This window comes from Myotis brandtii, unplaced genomic scaffold (assembly GCF_000412655.1).
Source record: "Myotis brandtii unplaced genomic scaffold, ASM41265v1 scaffold268, whole genome shotgun sequence".
Taxonomy (NCBI): Eukaryota; Metazoa; Chordata; class Mammalia; order Chiroptera; family Vespertilionidae; genus Myotis; species Myotis brandtii.
In genome coordinates, this window is record NW_005360187.1 from 1,854,516 (window position 1) to 1,874,511 (window position 19,996).

The 19,996-nt window shown below is 41.2% G+C and overlaps 1 protein-coding gene and 1 long non-coding RNA gene across 8 annotated transcripts in view; one reads left to right on the plus strand and one right to left on the minus strand.

The window, feature by feature from the left end:
- LOC106726467 overlaps nucleotides 1-6,060 on the plus strand; it is a 24,158-nt gene extending 18,098 nt beyond the window's left edge. The window contains exon 2 of the long non-coding RNA XR_001362540.1: nucleotides 5,769-6,060. This is a non-coding gene — a long non-coding RNA (uncharacterized LOC106726467). The remainder of the gene's footprint in view (nucleotides 1-5,768) is intronic.
- A 1,785-nt stretch (nucleotides 6,061-7,845) lies between these two features.
- The window catches only part of ARHGEF3 (Rho guanine nucleotide exchange factor (GEF) 3), a 66,322-nt gene continuing 54,171 nt past the window's right edge, over nucleotides 7,846-19,996 (minus strand). For 6 of the 7 annotated variants that reach the window (XM_005868378.2, XM_014541347.1, XM_014541345.1 and 3 more), the window contains 3 exons: nucleotides 17,663-17,833; nucleotides 11,883-12,069; nucleotides 7,846-10,044 (listed from right to left, as the gene is read on the minus strand). In XM_005868378.2, the coding sequence (XP_005868440.1) occupies nucleotides 9,692-10,044; nucleotides 11,883-12,069; nucleotides 17,663-17,833 (711 nt within the window). In that variant the 3' untranslated portion in view covers nucleotides 7,846-9,691. Of the gene's footprint in view, nucleotides 10,045-10,586; nucleotides 10,890-11,882; nucleotides 12,070-17,662; nucleotides 17,834-19,996 lie in introns of those variants that run through there. The other variant, XM_014541349.1, reaches the window with a different exon arrangement.

Below are 19,996 nucleotides of genomic sequence, written 5' to 3' on the forward strand. Positions count from 1 at the left end.
AGGGAGGGAGGGAGGAAGGAAGGAAGGAAGGAAGGAAGGAAGGAAGGAAGGAAGGAAGGAAGGAAGGAAGGAAGGGCCAAACAATACCAACTGTGTTTTCAAGCATGTGGAGTAACTGGGACTTCCTGTTGATACTGGAATATGAAAAATAGCTTAGACGTTTCTTATAAACATACACTTGATCTATGTTTCATTAATTGCATTCCTAAGTATTTACCCAAGAGAAATGAAAATATAGCTCTACGCTAAGACTTATACATGAATATTCATAGCAGTTTTAGTTATAAGTCCATCAACATGTGAATAGATAAACAAACTGGTATATTCATACAGTAGAATACTATTCATCAAGGAAAAGGACTGTAGTACTGATACATATACAACCATCTGGATGAATATTTAAAGTGTGATGAGAGAAAGAAGCCAAACACAAAAGAATACATACTACATTGTTCCGATTATATAAAACTCTAGAAAAGTAAAACCTCATCTATAAGTGGCACAAAACAGAACAGTAGTCACCGGGACCTGGAGTGGGTGGCAGCATTGACTGGGAAGGAGCAAAGGGAAATCTTTGGGGATAATGGGAACGTTCTATATTTTTACTGTGGTCTGGCTACGTCAATATAAATGTTTTTCCAAAGTCATTGAGGAGTACGTCTAAAATAGGTTCTGTTAAGTCTATGTAAATTACACCTCATTAAATATGAAAAACCTATCTTTGCTTACTCCAGTAGGTTACAAACCAACTGTTCACCAGACAGTCCTAACTCAATCGCCTGTCCTGCTACTTGGTGTCTCAATAGGAGACTCCAGCTTAACATGTACAAACCTGAACTCACGGTATTCTTCCCGACACCTGCTTCTCCAGCATTTGCTATTCATTCTCCACATTGCAGCTGGTGCTCTTTTTTTTTTAAATCCTTGCCCGAGGATAATTTTTCCATTGAGTTCTTCGAAGAAAGTGGAAGGGAGAAATAGAGAGAAACATCAACATGAGAAAGGCATATCCATCGGTTGCCTCCAGCACACGCCCCTACTGGTGCTATATGTGTCCTTGACCAGGAATTGAACTTGAGACTCTTTGGTCTGAGGGCCAATGCTCTAATCACTGAGCCAAACTGGCCAGGGCACATCTGGTGATCTTTTAATTGAAAAACTTTATTGAAATAATTGTAGATTTACATGCAGTTGTAATAAATAATACAAAGAGATCCTGTTGGCCCTTCACCCAGTTTTCCTCAATGGTAACATTTTGCTAAACTATAGAATAATATCACAACCAGGATATTGACATTGATAACATACGCCAGTCATACTCAGATTTCCTCAGTTTTACTTGCACTCATTCGGGGGATGTGTGTGATGCCAATGTTGGATTTTTCTTTTCCGTCTTATAGATGCCTAGGCTCTGTTCATTTCTTTCTTTTTAGTTTTCTCTCTGTGGTTCAGATAAATTCTGTTAATCTCTCCAGAAGTTCCTGATTCTAGTGTCTGTCACCTCCACTTTACTACTGAGCCCATTCAAAGGGTTTAAAAAAAAAAATCTGTAATTGCATTTTTAAGTTCTATAATTTTCTTTTGATACTGTTTTGTGTTTTATTTCTTTGCTGAGACGATCTATTTTAAAAATTTTGTTTCAAGAGACTTTGTAATCGATATTTGAAGCATTTTTGTGACAGCTGTTTTAAAATCCTGGTCAGATAATGCCAGAATTTGACGTATCTTGTTGTTGGCATCAATGGGTTGTCTTTTCTTATACAAGTTGTAATTTTCCTGGGTTTTGGTATGATAGACTTTTTAATTGTATTCTGGGCATTTTTTAATTATGTAAGGACACTGGGTCTTAATCAAGTATTTTACTTTTAGTAGACAATTACCCTGTTTAGCCTGTCGGTCCTGCCCCAGTTTTGTGGACTGTGGCTCCAAAGGCCATTTAATTTTCAGAATGTGGATGGGGCTCCCACTGGTTCCTGCCGGTGCTGAGGGGGAAGAAGGGCTGTCTCTAAGTTGGGGAGGTGGTCACAGGCCCATGGGGACAAGTTCGCTTCCTGGGCTTGTTGTTCACGGTCCCTGTGGTACTTCTTGGTGGAGAAGGGTATTCTCAGGCCTGGTGGGGATGGAGAATACCTCCTGGGAGCTTATGGTTAGCAAGACTCCTAAGAAATCCCCTCTGCAGGTGGTACTGAGTTCATCTGGTGCTGCCAGAGGGACTTCTATTTGATCCGGGGAGGCGTGAGCCTATCTGGGCTGCCTGCTGTTGCTAAGTAAAGAAATGCTGGGCATGGATCACCTTCTTCCGTTAGGTCAGAAGACCCCTGCCACTGTGTGTTCCTCCGGTCCTGGGGTCCCAAACCAGTTCACCTTCCTGTTACTATCCGTCAGAGTTTTTCTTTGGTTGTCTCTTGTGTTATTTCCAGGATTTATAGCTGTACTTAGTGGGAAGTAATGAGCCTGCACCATCTTATCTGAACCAGAAGTCTGGTTAGTCTTCATTTTTTTATTTATTTTTATTTTTTTAAAATATATTTTATTGATTTTTTACAGAGAGGAAGGGAGAGGGATAGAGAGCCAGAAACATTGATGAGAGAGAAACATCGACCAGCTGCCTCCTGCACACTCCCCACTGGGGATGTGCCCGCAGCCAAGGTACATGCCCCTGACCGAATCGAACCCGGGACCCTTGAGTCCACAGGCCGATGCTCTATCCACTGAGCCACACCGGTTAGGGCAGTCTTTATTTTTATTTATTATTCTAATTGTGGTACAAAACACAGATCATGAACTTTACCATCTTAAGTGTGCAGTTCAGGAGTGTTAAATACATTCATGTTGTTGTACAACAGATCTCCAGAACTTTTCCAACTTGCAAAACTAAAACTCTATACTCATTAAACAAGAACTCTCCATTTCCTCCTCCCCCTTGCCCAGCTGTTAGTAACCACCATTCTACTTTCTGTTTCTATGAATTTGACTACTTTAAATACCACCTATGAGTGGAATCATGCAATAATTTATCTTTTTTGTGACTGGTTTACTTCACTTAATATAATGTCCTTAAGGCTCACCCATGTTGTACCATACAACAGGATTTTTCTCTTAAGGTGAAATAACATTCCATTGTATGTATATATCACATTTCCTTTATCCATTCATCCACTTTGTTTCCACCTCTTGGCTATTGTAAATAATGCTCCTATGCACACAGGTGTGCAACTACTTCTTCTACATACTATTGTCCATAGCAGCTGCACCATTTTACATTTCTACCAACAGGACACAAGGGTTCCAATTTCTTCACATCCTCACCAACACTTCTTGTTTTTTGGGTTTCTGTTTGTTTTAATAGTAACCATCCTAATGGGTGTGATGTCAAGTATCTTTTCATATGGTATTGGCCATGGTTCATCTTTTAAACTTTTAAATTTAGATTTATAATGGGTGAGTAGTGGTATCTCATTGTGGCACTAATGAATTTGTTTCAGTTCTGGGTTGTTTTAAATTGTTTTTTATATTTTCCTCTTCACTATGGGTTGCATTTTCCGGCTTCTTGGCATGCCTTGTAGTCTTTGATTGGATGGCAGGCTCTGTGAATTTTGCCCCGTTATGTGCTGGATACTTTTGTATTCCTATATTCTTTTTTTTAAAATATATTTTATTGATTTTTCACAGAGAGGAAGGGAGAGGGATAGAGAGTTGGAAACATCGATGAGAGAGAAACATCGATCAGCTGCCTCCTGCACACCCCCTACTGGGGATGTGCCCACAACCAAGGTACATGCCCTTAGCCGGAATCGAACCTGGGACCTTTCAGTCCTCAGGCCGACGCTCCATCCACTGAGCCAAACCGGTTAGGGCCCTATAAATATTCTTGAGCTTTGTTATGGGATGCAGTTATGTTACTTGGAAATAGTTTGGTTCTTTTCGGCCTTTCTTTTAAGACTTGTGAGATGAATCACAGTACTGCTTATTTGAGAGCTACTGAAAGTAGGTCCTTCTGAGTACTTTACCCACTGATGATATTCTTCTAGTGCGGTTTGTGGGAACAGGCACTATTTCCAGCACTGTGAGTTCCCTCTAACCCTTTTGGATAGTTTCCCCACCCTTGGATAGTTTCTTACATGTGTGCATCGATCAGCACACAGATGAGTGCCTGAGGGGGTCCCTCTGCAGATTCAAGGTTCTCTCGCCATGCAGTGCTCTCCTGTGTCCTCTAGGTTGTAGCTGCCTTGGCCTCTGTCAACTCTCAGCTACATCTCTTCCACTCAGGGGGTTCACTGGATTCTATTGGGTTCCCCTCCTGCACTGCTGCCTGAAAACCCCCTCAAGGCTGTAAACTGGAGCAATCATAGGGCTCCCCTTCTCTCAAGGTCACTGTCCTTCATTGCCTGGTGTCCAGTCTCTTCAAAACCATAATGTCATGTATGTTGCCTTTCTTTTTTTCTTTTCTTTTGGTTGTTTTAGGTGGAAGGTAAATCTAGTCCTTGTTACTCCATAATGATTAGAATGCAATACTTTTATTAAAATTTTTTTAAATTTATTGATTTGAGAGATTGATTTGTTGTTCCACTTACTTATGCATTCATTGGTTGATTCTTGTACATGACCAGGATTGAACCCGCAATCTTGGTGTACTGGGACAATGCTCTAACCAACTGAAGTACCTGGCCAGGGCTAGAACTTAATACTTTTAAAGAGATTTAAATAATAAAAGTCTTTTCTATTTTTCTACATAGTTGCATTTTAATGCTCTTCATTCTGTTGTGTGGATTCATATGTCCATCTGCTATTGTTTTCTTTCTATTGAAAGAAGATCCTTTAACATTTCTTGTAGTATCAGTCTGCTGTGATTAACTCAGCATTTTTATGCCAGAAGATAAAGGTGAGGAAATCCACCAAGAGAGAATAATATCTACGGGGGAAAATAGGAATAAAGAGATAATATCAATAAGAAAATCAACCCCGGAGGTAAGAAGCCACATTCAGGAGGTTCAAGATCTCTCTTTCTGGAGTTCCTGAAAAAGAAAACAGAAAATTGTAGGAAGGAAAATACCAAAAATACAGGGAAATATTCCAGATTCTCTGAACTCAGAACCCCACCCCCTCCCAAGTATGCAGCACAATGAATGAAAAAGATCCAGGCCAAGGCCATACATTTAAGACATTTCATAACACCACGTGCAGATTTAAAAGTCATTATTAAATCCTTCCCTAGGCTGGAAGGATTACTGGAATTCAGAGTGGAGCTGTGACTTCATGTCAAGAGATGCAGCCAGCCCAATGAAAACTATAAGCTCTTAATAGTGTTCAGAGTGATTTCACATACACTATTTCACCTTTTAAACCGCCTGAGGGCTAACATTGTCCCCCTTTCACAGACATGGGATAAGTAGATACACTGAATAGGAAACCTAGAATGACATTTTTCAAACCTTCATAGATAACACCATTCACTAATATTTAGGTGTGTTTGTTTCTGAACATGTGTAAGGGGACAAGTTGCTTGGAATGCATATCCAGTTTCCTGAAGAAGCAGAGCCTGGTTTCTAATTTTTTTCTAATCCACCAGGTCATTTTTTTGGGAAGCTGTTTCCAAATTTATTTTTGTTTTGTTTGTTTTTTGTAAGAAAAAAATTTTTTGCTTTGCTAATTGTGATCAATTTCTTATTTGCACATTTTTTTGTTTGTTAAATTATAGTTGCCATACAATATAAATATTAAAACACTATATTGTATGTGAAACTAATAAGATATTGTATGTCTTCCAGGTCAATTAATGAACTGCTTCTTTGGGTAGATGTACAGAGCTGACTGACACGCTTCGTTGGTAGGAGATGTGACATGAAGAGCAGTGATCTGCAAACTTGTTTGCATAAGTACTCTTGAGGTACATTGAATACAGTTGTCTTTTCTCATTGTGTGTTCATGTGGGCAAGGTTTTCAATCTCCATCATCTTCAGATTCCTTCTGGTGGGTTTGGGCTTCAGGGACCCTCTTCAAATTCCCTTCCCGCACTGTAATTCTACCATTCTGCCAATAAACAAGGTAGCATGACTTAAATGAATCAACTGCATCAATAAGAGGGCTTTTCTACCATGCTGAGGGGAGCCCGAGTGGTCAGATGTTCTCTTTATCAAACCTTCCAGTGTCCTCAGGCTGGTGGAGAATTTGTAGGTGGGCATGGGCTGAATTTAAATGAAAAGTTGAGTGGCTAGCTCACCAAAATGGAGGGTTGCCATTTCCTGCAAGCACAGAGACATGGTTAAAACAGGACTGTTATGAAGAGCTCTTCAGTCTCAGCTGCTGCAGACTGTGCTAGGAATGGAAACAAAAGCAGTCGGCGGTGGTGACCACAACCCAGAAGCTGAAACCACACTCTAATTTTGCACAAAACTGCTAGCTGTGGCTCTTTTCTTGGCGTGTGACTTCATTTAGACTGTGAGGGTTACATTTAGTTGTGTGTCAGATAACATCCTGCAAGTAGACTGAAGAAAACCATTCTGCCCTCAGTCATTTGTACTAACCCACTACTGTCAGTAAAGATGTTTTCTAACATGCTAGTACAGATACACTCGAGTATAGAGGTCAATACAATCCTGGAGCGAAAAGTTGGAGGAATAGCCAAAGTGGCCCTGAAGAAGGACAAGAAGGCTGAAAAGGAAGGAGGGGGAAGGAGACAAGGAGAACAAGGAGGGAGGAGTTGTCATTTGGGAAAAATATTTGGAGTTAAATTTATGTGAACATTTTGATTACTCTGGAAATTAACAGTATGTTAAAGAAAATGGTAAGAGAAGACCAATTACCAGCTTTATTGGACTAGCATGCTATTGACAATTGGTTACCAGCAGCTTAAAACTGTTGAACTTTTTCATCCTAAAACCACTCTTTGGGGGAATACAATAAACCCTTGATTTTGTGGACCTCAATTTAACGGACTTCAGATTTTTTTAAAAATTAAATCTTTATTGTTGAAAGTATTACATATGCCTTTTTTCCCTCCACTGATCACTTCTAGCCCACACAATCCCCCACCCTGGGCCTTCACCAACCTATTGTCTGTGTCCATGGGTTATGTATATATGCATGCAAGTTCTTTGGTTGATCTCTTCCCACCCACCCACCCACGTGGTGGCATGACTTTCTGCAGCAGTTCCCAGGGGACAATGCCCTAAACCACGCCCCAACCATGTGCATTTGTTTACTCAAGGTGGCTGGTGAATGCAAGCATTTACTAGACCTATTGGGTATAAATTTTAAACTACTATAATGCATGTAGAAAACTGTGAAATTAAACTTTTCCTAGATACTTAATGTTAATTACACAAACCTGTCTACCTAAGTAAAAACAGGTAAGCTAACTAATTTGTCAATTTTTTAACATAAGCATTCAGAAAACCAACTTTATTGTACAATGTACTTCCAGCTTTAACGGACAACCCCCACTCAAATTAGTCCATTATATCAAGGTTTTACTATAAAACTAACCAAAGAATTTCAAAGTGAAATTTGCCTTCCATTGTTTAGCCTTGAGTTCTTCAACAGTCACCTATACTAACAGTGAGATCCAATACTTCTTTTCTATAAGAATTCCGACTTATCACTTGACACATAGTACAGATTCAAGATAGAGTTGTTAAAAACTAATAAATGGATAAGTGGATGAGCAGAGAATGATCTTAGAAATACTGAGTTCTGCAAAAGCTTTGATAGATCAAAGCATTCATTTCAACCTGCACCCTCTTTTAAAGTTTGCATTTGGGAACAAGCAAAAATTTTGGAAAGAACCTCCCGGGGAGGTAGTTGAAATTTGATGTTTGTAGAGTATAGACTGCACACAAAGAGGACAACATTTTAAAGTAATTTATTGGAAATACTCCCAGAAAGTTTAAGGCCATAATACAAAAACATTCATTTCATCAAAACATTCATTGACTTTCTTCCCAAAGGTCAGCTCTTGACAGACCTCTTTTCTTGACGCACTGGCCAAAGTGGCCGATGGTTCCTGCAAAGAACGAGTCATTCTTTTTCCCGACATCAAACACCTTCTCTCTGCTTCTGTCTGCAGCAGGTTCATTCACTCCCCAAATCAGTAACAACTTGAGAAACGAAGCAGTTTTAAATAAACTTGCAATAGGAAAAAAATTTCACCATGTTTAAGATCTATAAATACAGAAATAAGCTTACAGGGTAAAATTGACCACAATATTTTTTGTTTTTGAAAAATAAGTAATATACCTTGTTTCTATATTGATAAATCTTGTTACACCGCTTCTCTGAATGCACATGATAGCTGTATGTAATAAAATGACAACATAGTATTTACTGCTTTCTTTTCTGTAAACTTGAAAGACACAGAAGATTAAAAAAAAACCTTTTTGGCAATAATTTAGCATCATCACTACTAGTGCTGGTGTGGGTATAACTTTGCACAGGTCACCCCTAATATTTACACTCGCAGGAGCTTTTGAGTATTCAGTTAACTTTTTTAAAGGTCTATGACCCACTTGGCGCTGTAAATCAAGGCTGGACAAAGAGATACTAGTTTGGCTACCTGATCCTAATTAATCATAGACTTAATTAAGTTGGCCTTTGGAGAAGGTAATTGTGATTCCCAACACAGAGCCAGAGACGGCAACCTCAGGACCCAAAAGCAGAGCAGGAAAGCCCGAGGCTCCGGCTGCTTCCAGAAGGGTGCTGGGCCTTGCTTTTCTCTTTTACTATTTCTCGCGTAAGGTCCTGATGAACGTACTTCTTCCAAATTCTTCTCACGTTTCTATAAACAGAGTTGCTGACTCGGTTTCAGTCCTTTTTCCTCATCCCTTCATTCATGCTCTAACAGATGAAACACAATGGAGACCTTGGCAGATGAAACACAATGGAGATGGGTTTCCTTGCTATCCTGCCGGGTTTTCCCAGGCGCTCTGAGATTTATTCTCGTGTTTTAGGCTAGAAATGGCTCTCCTAGGCAAGCCAGCAATGATGACAGAGACTCCGGGTGCAATGCACATTTCAGTTCAAGATTCAGAGCTGACAGCTGCGTTTGTGCTGGTCCTGTTAAGGCCAGACTCTAGTTCATGTCCTAAGATTATTGCATCAGATTTTCACTGGATGACACGACAAGGTCAGGAGGGTATTTCTTCCTTTGCAAAATGAAGCCTCCAGGGCCCCCAGGGATGTTTACATGCTTTGTGGTTGTATAACATCGAATCAAGTTCACTGCCAGGATTGATCTTTCCCGGTTTTCCTTCGAATGCCATCAGGGCACACGAACGCCTTCCTCGTGCCCTGTGTGCAAGGCCCCCTAACCTCTGTGCCTTCAGCCACCACACCAAAGAGCTAGAAAAGCACTAGGAAACATGGAAGGACTCTTTAAGAATCTACATGAAACAGTAGTTTAGAGACTCCTTTTCTGTTTTTTAAAATCCAGCAGGACATTTGAAAATAAGTTGTTCAAGTACCTCTTGATCCATCCAGACACTTGTGAAATACAATACAGGAGAACAGGCCACAGATTCCAGCTTACACAGACAGACGGGCAGTTACAGTACTGGGGACAAAGATACAGACACGAGAGACTGGGTCAACACGGTCACAACATATTAAAAAGTGCTTCTCCAAACCGTTCCATGAGTGGAATGCAAATACTGTACAGGTAAGACTCAGGGCTACTTCCAGGAAGTACTTGCTTCTGTCAGACATTGCTTTCAACATGCTTGCTGTTCCCACAGGAAGAGTCTGTCTGTTCCATGCGCTCACAGTCGAGGCTGACCTCACTCGTGTCCATACTGCAGTCTGAGTCACTGTCCGATTGGTCCATCTGCTCAAGTTTCGTTTCTCCCTGCGGCTCCTTGCTCCCGGCGGCGGGATTTAGGAACGGTCCCTCGGAGTCGAGCACCCCAGCCTGCCCGGCAGCACACAGCACTGTTTCTTTGGCTTGACGAATACAGTTGAGCCACTGCTGTTTGTTGAAGGTGTCATTGGCTTGTAGTGAGTGGGTCTGACTTTGGGATCCATTTTTGAAACTTACTCTAAAGAAGTTTTTAACTAGAAATGAAAACACATGAAAAAAAAGGTCAATGGACAGATATCCTCCCAGGCCAAGATAACACATGTCGTGACACTAAGCCCCAGGTCCCCCTGGCACAGGCATCACTGACTGATTACAAAATATGTCCCACGGATCCAGGACATGGCTCAGAAGTGCCCTGCAGCCACCATCAGTCAACCAGAGTTGACACAGGTCTAGCTCTCAGTTGCCCTCAGAAGCTAGCAAATGGGTATCAGCCCTGAAAAAACTAAGTCATGTTTCAGGGGACCCCAGAGTACTGGTCACCCAACCTGGCTGCGTTATCAAAATGACCTGGGGAGCTTATTAAAAACATAGATACCTGGGTCCTACCCTTAGAGATTCGGAATCACTAGGTCTAGGGTGTGCCTGGTAGTCTGTAATTTCAACAATTTCCTCACCTAGAGAGCATTTCAAGTTTCAGAAGCTCTTTGTAACATCAAAACATGCCTATGAACCTCCACAATGGAACCTTTTCATTTATATCCAGTGATTGAGAAGATAGGCAATGACGCAGAGCGGTTATAAATTCGGTTTCATTTAAAAATGAAATTACATTTTTAAGATCTCAACAGGAATTATGTGCATTTAAAAGCCAGTAGTGCACCTATGCAAGACATTTTATTTAGTTTAATAACAACAACATCAACTGGCATTTAATGGCCCCACGTGCCACGTGCACCGCTTGGTTCAAGAAGGATCTGCATCCAGCCAGTTCCCTTGCATGACTCTGTAGTCAAGACTGGGAGCCATCCCCTCAGATACATTCGGGCTCCACTCTTTGTCTTGGGCAAGCGCCTTAACTCCTCTATGTCTCAGTTTCCTTATTTGTAAAATGAGGGAAACAAAGAGAATCTGCCTTATGAGATTACTATGAGGAATAACAGAAGTCCTTATACAATGCCTGGCACAGGGCCAGTATTCAAGAAATAGAAGTTACTACTACTACTACCATCACTAGGGTGGAGGACTGATGAGTAGCTAAGAGGTAGTACATACTAATTACTCTGACAATATGATGCCAATGTTACCTCAAAAGTCAAAATGTCACTTTCTCAAACAAGTCTGCCCTGACCATCTCATCTAAAACAGGTCGCCTATTGCTATCCCCATCTATTCCCTTACTTGGTTTTAGTATCCTTAACAGCACCCAGAATATTTAAGCTGTTTCTCATCTATCTCCTCCTTCATCACAATGTAAACTCCATAGGAGCAAGGCATTTAACTGTTTGTTCACCAGGGTGTACTAGTGCCTAGAAGAGTGCTTGACACGTAGAAGATACTCGATAGACATGGCTATCTTAGCTTCTCTTGGTTAACGCCTTTGTTTATTCAGTCTCAAGTTAGAGAAGCTTATTGGAGTATGGTAAGTACAAACGAACCCGCAGCCCAATCGACCATTCTTATGTCTCTTTAGAGACAAGCCTGCCAGCTCAACTACAAAAGGCACTGTTATGCAACTGGTATCCACATAGGGACTATCTGGTATTAAGCACGCTTTTATAAAGAGAAAGACAGAGAGAAAGGAAGCTTAAAAAGCACCAGTTCAGTTATGTATAGGCAGGTTCACTTGCAGTATCTTACTTAACCCTTAAGACCACCTTCTGGAGTAGGTCTGCACGTATCCCCACTTTGTACATGAAAAACCGAGGCGCACAGAGATTGAACAAAGCTACACAATCAGTAAGCACTGAGCTAGCTCTGGGATGCAGTTCAACTCCAAGGCCATGGCTCTTCTCTTTTCACCAGCCAGCCACACCCTCTGAACCACCATTGCACTAAACGTTCAACAGGTCAAAACAAACTGTCGTCATACTTCTCTCATTGTTGCTGAATGCCCCTCGCAGGGAGCCGCCCAGCCTCACTTCTCCATCCTGCAGGTCTTCCAGCAGGAGGTCCTTCACAGGGATCGGCTGCCGGTACAGCTGGTAGCAGAGCTGCTCATTGTGGGTGATGGCTCGAGTGATCACCAGCACTTCTTGGAACAGGAAAACGTGCAGTTTCTAGAAGAGAAGAATCCACAGGATGTCCCTAAGCAACAATCTAATGAGTGGTTGATTACTGGACTAAGAGGTCCACAGGTACCAAGTTCACACTGGATTATACACTTCAGGCTCAAGTCCACCTCCAGGTGAACAGAAGTCAGGCAGGTCCCAGATGCACCCATTGCCTTTCTTATAGGAGCCTCCCGAAGGCCCCGTGGAGAAGGCCTTTCTGCCTACAGACACCAGCAGCCAGGACTGCCTTCACATTGCAATTCAGAACCTGTGCAGACACACACGGTCCCAGCTTCCATAAGAAAAAAATAAAAAAGGGGAACAGAATAAAAGGGGGTAATGGCGGGGGGGGGGAGATAGTACCTCCCTGACTTTGGTTTACATTACTCAATATAATTCTAAGAGATCAAAATGAATAATCTATCTATAATAATAAAAGCATAATATGCTAATTAGACCTGACATCCTTGTGGACGACCTTCTGGATGAAGCCAGGGCTGGGAGGGAAGCCCGGGTCCCAGGTGCAAGAGGGAAGCTGGTGCCGGCAGCCGGGGGAAGGAAGGCCTACTCTTGCACGAATCTCATGCATCGGGCCTCTAGTAGTCTATAAAGGATGAGACTGGTATATCAAAGCCTAATATTAATCTCTTCTTCCCAAACTCAAAAAAACACTTGTTCCTTCAACCACAGAGCTGATTATCAGCTTCATGCAGGCACCCCCCCTCGGAACACTGCCCATTCCCAGGGAAACCAGAGCATGCTGCCGCAGCCAAGAGAAAGAGGATCAAAGACGTCGTCCTTCTCAGTTGAGTTCCTCAGAACCTCAGTTCTCTGAAGAGGTTGTGTTTAAAAGGCTGACGACCGATGTGTGTGTTGTGGGCAAAAGAAAATCTCAAAAATAAAGGCTTGTGTCAAACCACATCATGAAAGCAATTTTGCCGGGGGGCGGGGGGGGGCGGTAAACTGGCTCCATTCAGTTCCATGTGCCAGACTCTTCTGTTGGAAATGCTTAGGGAGTGAAGTGAAAAGATCCACCACTTTGCAGCTGGGATTTGGTTTTCTAGTATTTGGAAGTATTTGGGATTGTCAACTTAAAAGTCTCAAAAAGGAAATGGGTAGAAACTCACACTGAAAATGTTTGTTTGTTTGTTTTTTGTTATAGAATAGTATGTATTTTTCTATTACTCAAGAAGTAAGAGAAAATAATTTTTCAAATTTATTGGCATAAACTTGTTCCTGGTAGTATCTTATTATCTTCTTTTTTTATTAAAGTATAGTTGACACAATGTTACTAGCTTCAGGTATACAACATAGTGATTTGATATTTATGTACCTTACAAAGTGATTACTATGTTAAGTCCAGTAACCATCTGTCACCATACAAAATTACTATGATATAACCGACTATATTCCCTGTGCTGTACATTACATGCCGTGACGTAATTAATTTATGACTGGAAGTTTGCACCTATTACTCCCCTTCACCTTTCTCACCCATCTAGAATCTTGATTTGGGGCAGCGGAAGCACATTCAGCATTCTCAGATACTTTCCTATTTGGGAGAAGTGATACCTACCCCCACCCCATCACAGACAGACAGACACACACACACATGCATGCACATGCATATGCACACACACATGCACACCAAAAACTAAAGCTCAACCAAATGTTGGCTGGTGGAAACACAGATGATGATTCTGTATTGTGGCAGGGGGAGGGGAGGAGAGGTTTGAGGAGTGAGAGTTTGTTTATCAAAATGACTAAATACGCATTTAAAATAGTTGAAAACATAGTAAAGCACAAAATAACCAAGTGAAGGGCTTTTTTTAGGGGAGAAGTGGTACAAAAAATGTGTTAAAACTTTTTGTTTTTGGGCAAGGAGAGAAGGGATTGGTCATCGTTGTACACACTAAACATTATCAGAGATATTTATACTGTTTCTACTTAAATCAATCTTATAGCCACTGTAGGCAGTTTGAACTCAGATTATCTGGGAAATCTTTTTTTTTTCCCTTAAAACAATTTTTTATTGTTGACACTATTACAGATGTCCCCAACCCCTTGCCCCTTTGATCACCTCCACCCAGTCCCCACACCCCCTCACCTAGCCTTCATCATACTGTTGTCTGTGTGCAAGGCCTATCTATATATGTTCTTTGGCTACTGTCTCCACCTTCTTTTACTCAGTTCCCCGCACCCGCCTCCCCTCTGACATTTGTCAAGTCTGTTCCATGAATCCATGCCTCTGGTTCTATTTTGCTTGTCAGTTTATTTTGTTCATTAGATTGCACATATTAGTGAGATCATACGATATTTGTCTTTCTCGACTGGCTTATTTCACTTAGCATAATACTCTCCAGGTCTATCCATGCTGTGACAAAGGGTAAGAGTTCCTTCTTTTTTTACAGCCATGTAGTATTCCATTGTGTAAATGTACCACAGCATCTTTATCCACTCATCTACTGATGGGCACTTGGGCTGCTTTCAGATCTTGGCTATTATAAATAATGCTGCTATGAACATAGGGTGCATATATTCTTTTTGATTGGTGTTTTGGGATTCTTAGGATATATTGCTAGAAGTGGGATCGCTGAGTCAAAAGGCAGTTCCATATTTAATTTTTTGAGGAAACTCTATACCAGTGATGGCGAACCTTTTGAGCTCGGCGTGTCAGCATTTTGAAAATCCCTAACTTAACTCTGGTGCCGTGTCACATAAGAAATTTTTTGATATTTGCAACCATAGTAAAACAAAGACTTATATTTTTGATATTTATTTTATATATTTAAATGCCATTTAACAAAGAAAAATCAGCCAAAAAAATGAGTTCGCATGTCACCTCTGACACACGTGTCATAGGTTCGCCATCACTGCTCTATACTGTATCTGGGAAATCTTTAAAAAAAAATTTTTTTTTAATCCTCACCCAAGGGTATTTTCCATTGATTTTCAGAGAGAGTAGAAGAGAGAGGGAAAGACAGAGAAATATCGATGTGAGAGAAACATCGATTGGTTGCCTACTGCACTCGCCCTGGAGCCTGCAACCGAGGTACGTGCCCTTGACCGGAATCGAACCCGGGACCCTTCAGTCTGCAGGCTGAAGCTCTATCCACTGAGCCAAACCGGCTAGGGCAGTATCTGGAAAATCTTTACAAAGATTCATTATCCCTTACTTATGAATGCTCATTGAGGATTCCTGTTCCTATTTTCTGCTTCTTTTTGCCCTCAAGAAATTGGGTTCTTTTCCTGACACAAGATTTTGCTTATAATGATTTCTACAATTCTACCGGGGAGGGGGAAAATAGCTAAAACAAACCTCCCATCTCAACTACTATCTTTGTTCTCAAAAACCTGTCTGCCTGCCATATGAACTAGAGTTCATCTTAAATGCCCTACCCATCCAACCAGTCTCAGTCCTTGACTGAGGGACAGAAAGAGAATAGGCCCTCATCCCATGGAGCACTGCCTCTTCCTGACAATTTCCCACAGAGCTTCTAAAAATGTGTGGTCAAGGAGCCAGAGCATTCAGTGTTACAAGTCCACCAGTGCTTTCCAAAAACCAGCCAGAAGCAGAATGCAGCTTTCTACCCACTGGCCACTCCCTAGTCAAAGAGAAACACCTTTTAAGCAGTGGTCTGCGACAGGTCTCATTACCTCCCCTGCAGCACTGATAATGGGTGCTGCGACATGTATTCAGTGATTTCAAGTAACATTTCCAAGCCTGCTCTTAAACGCCATTTCACAGTCCAGGTCAAATGATATCCCTTGAATTATCACAGCTCGATTAAGAACTCTTCAATATAGTTTTGGCTGCCCAGCCAGCGTGGTTCAATGGTTGAGCGTCGACCTATGAACCAGGAGGCCACGGTTCAATTCCTGTGTTATGGGCTTGCACATCCCACTAGGAATGTGCAAGAGGCAGCCGATCAATGATTCTCTCTCATCATTGATGTTTCTATCTCTCTCTCTCTCTCTTTCCCTTCTTCTCTGAAATCAATACAAATATGTTTAAAATATAAATATAGTTTTGGCTTTCATTCCAAGATACTGAAGGTAAAATACAGTAAAAGTGGAGACTCTTTCTCAAAACTGAATTTAAATATATAGTGTAGATAATAAAATTTATGTTATATAAAATACGTTTTACATTATAACATAAAAATTATAACATATAACATGTATTAGCATTATTTTCTACTGACTATACATAAAAATAGCCTGGTCAGTTGAATGAATTTTGAACTCTCATATAATTCAAATTCATCCTTTATATAAGCATTCACTCATTCATTCATTCACTCACTCATAATAGGTTCTGGGAATTGACACAGCACAGTCCTCTCTCAAAGAGTATGGTATAACAGGAGATACTGACAGAGAGGTGGAGAACTGCAACCCACTGCAGTAAGCACTCCAGGGGAGACTTGTCCAAGGTGCCATGATAGGAGAGGAAGAACAATTTCAATATCTACTCAAGAATAAAAGCCAGGAAATGGGGTATCTATAGGTCAGAGGTAGATACACAGCTAATGGAAGGTAGGTTACTATTTAAAAAAACAAAACATTGGTCTCAAAATGTCAGTCTGTAGATGGGTACCAATCCTACGAAAGAAAAGAGCTTCTCACAATGCTAAATGCACTCCATGCGAGAGCTGTTTCCCTGAGATCACCCGCTGTTTCCTGATATCCAAGTGGGAGGAGATAACTGTTCTGTGTTTGCTTTAGAAGGTTACGATCAAACAAAATAAAACATTGGCAACTCTATGTTGTTTTCCAAAATTCTTTCTATGTTATGGTCATAAAATTAAAAAATATATGTGTATACAAAAATTATAAACATGTATTTGTAATATATGTTATATATAAACTAGAGGCCCTGTGCACAAAATTTCTGCACTCGGGGGGTTCCCTCAGCCTAGACTGCGCCCTCTTGCAGTCCGGGAGCCCTGGGGGGATGTTCGACTGACGGCTTAGGCCTGTTCCCCAGCCATCAATCAGACATCCTTAGCGCTGCCGTGGAGGTGGGAGAGGCTCCTACCACCACCGCTACACTCGCCAGCCATGAGCCCAGCAGCACTCCCCCTGTGGGAGTGCACTGACCACCAGGAGGCAGCTCCTGTGTTGAATGTCTTCCCCCTGGTGGTCAGTGTGCGTCACAGCGACCAGTTGTTCAGCTTTTTGGTCAATTTGCATATTACCCTTTAATTATATAGGATTATAACCATCTATATCATAAAAGGCCTGTGGTCATGACACCGTAACGACAGAACGACCAAACAACTGGTCACCAGGAGGTACATGGAGCACCTCTCGCGGGCCGGGACTCGCGGCGAGGTGGGGCTGGCACGGGGCTGGTGCGGTGGAGGCGGGGCCCGCGGCTTGCGCAGGGCGGGTCTGGGTCTCGTGCGATTTCGCGCGCTGAGCCTCTAGTATAATATATGTGATTCTCTGATATAAAAGACAATGGAAAAGCCATTTTTGTCTAAAGAACATGACCCTGGGTAGGGAAGGCATAGTAACAGGAGGCTCAGCATCAAATGGATTAAGTGTTGGGGAAGGCCCAGGGAGAGACCACTGAAGGGGAGTAACCACTCACCATGCCCCGGTTGTTCTTCAGTTCGCCATGACAGCACAGCACTCTCGAGCTGTCGATCAGAGAGTCCTTCTGGCCTTCTTCCAAGTAAAGAAGCCGTTCTTTATAATAATGGCATTCAGATTCCCCAGTCTTGATGTTGATTTCTGCTACGATTCCCTGAATGATGTTTATCTATGGAAACAAAAAGAGTATGGGGAATGGAAGCAAGCCACCCATACTAACAAGTCCCAGGGGCTCAGCCCAGAACAGTGGTTCTCAACCTTCCTAATGCTGCGACCCTTTAATACAGTTCTTCATGTTGTGGTGACCCCCAACCATAAAATTATTTTTGTTGCTACTTCATAACTGTAACTTTGCTACTGTTATGAATCGTCATGTAAATATCTGATAGGCTATATGTGTTTCCCGATGGTCGTGACCCACAGGTTGAGAACCGCTGGCCTAGAAGGTCGCCATGATCCACCTGGATCTAAATTCTGAGATTCTGTTATCCAAGTTGCTGCTTTGGGAAAGGGGAAAAATAGAATGCTTTTAATATGCTGTATCTATCTATCCATCTATACACATACACTACATATACATGTATTTATACATATGTCCACATACATTTATCTGTAAACACATACAGATATTTGTATTGTATATAAAACTAATGTTGATGAATAATCTTATTTGAGAGGACAAGATATAAGGTACTATTTTCGATAGGCAGGACTCACAGCTACTACACACACTTAGGCCCAAGCCTCAGCACATGTGAACAAGTGAGGGGGCAGAGGGATTTCAAAGCAATGGCGGATGCAATGCTGTTAATACAAAATGAAGCAAAGCAAAACGAAACAAAAACAGCACGGCACTGAGACATGATCAGTGGGCGTGAATTCTGATGGGTTGTTCTATCACATAGGTACATGTAGAAGTTAGAAAATACTAGAAAACAAAGGAACAAGAAATCAGCTGAATAAAAACTAAGTTGCCAATCAAAGGCAAAGTAATGACTTCCTCTGTCTTCTAATAGTGAAAAGACCAAAAGTCCCAACTGCCTTGCGGTGGTGGTAACTGAAAGAGCTAAAAAGTGACCAGGTCTTGTAATGTGTTGAAGTGGTAGTGAATTATCTCTAAGATGGTTAAGTGATTATTTTTCACATGCGAGTGAAATGATCTTCTTCTCAAAGCAACTGGATGAAAACTTCTACCAGTTATAACTGGAACATCCATGTGAGTGTGACAGAAAAGCGTACAGCTCCGAGCTAAAGCCTGGTGACGGTACCCTATGAACAGATGCATAATCTGTATACTTTTGTAGCTATTGAGAGTTCCAAAGATCATTTATTTATTTTTAATTTAATTTATTTATTTAAAATATTTTTATTGATTTCAGAAAGGAAGAGAGAGGTAGAGAGAGAGATAGAAATATCAATGATGAGAGAGAATCATTGATCAGCTACCTCCTGCATGCCCCCTACTGGGGATCGAGCCCACAACCTGGGCATGTGCCCTGACCGGGAATTAAACCATGACCTCTTGGTTCATAAGTTGACGCTCAACCTCTGAGCCACACCGGCCGGGCTCCCCTCTTGGTTTTCAAAGATGACTGATTATTTACTGCTACTTTAAAAAACAAACAAACAAAGAAATTGCACAAAATATGTTAAAGCTATGACTCATCCTTTAACTTAATTAAACTAATGTTCGTTGAGCATCTGTTCATTGTTAACATAGGGTGTATTCAAAGAAATGGGAGGGTCTCTATCCTCAAGAAGCTTAAAAATATGATATGGGAGGTACCTGAGTCACTGATTCATTATCCTTTTATTTTATTACATTTTTAATATGTTATAGAATCCATATATTTCCTTGCTTTTAAAGATCTTAGCATTAATTGTTATGACTCATCTTATAAGTTAATTATTACTAAGTATAACTGGGCAGCTGACATTAACCAGCACTTGAGTCAATTTTCTGAGTTTCCTGCAAGGGTCCAGGAAACCAGAAGGAAGATGCACCACAGGCATAAAGACGTGTTCACTTCCTAATTTAACTCAGGAACTGAAGAGCTGGCATATCACATGAAGATTAATAAACTCAAACACCACGTGGTTCCTTAGGCAGCTATGACTACTTTCAAAGGTGCTTTTTTTCTCTGGTGTTTGAAAGTATAAAGAGACACAACAATGCAAACCATCAGTGTTATTCCCTATTCTATATGTACATTTATAATAGTAACTCTGGATCTGCTTTATTAAAAAATCTTATTTTGTATTTATAGCCACCTGTACACCGTCAGAGTCTACTCTCTCTGCACTGGTTCCTAAGAGGAATTTATTTTGTAGA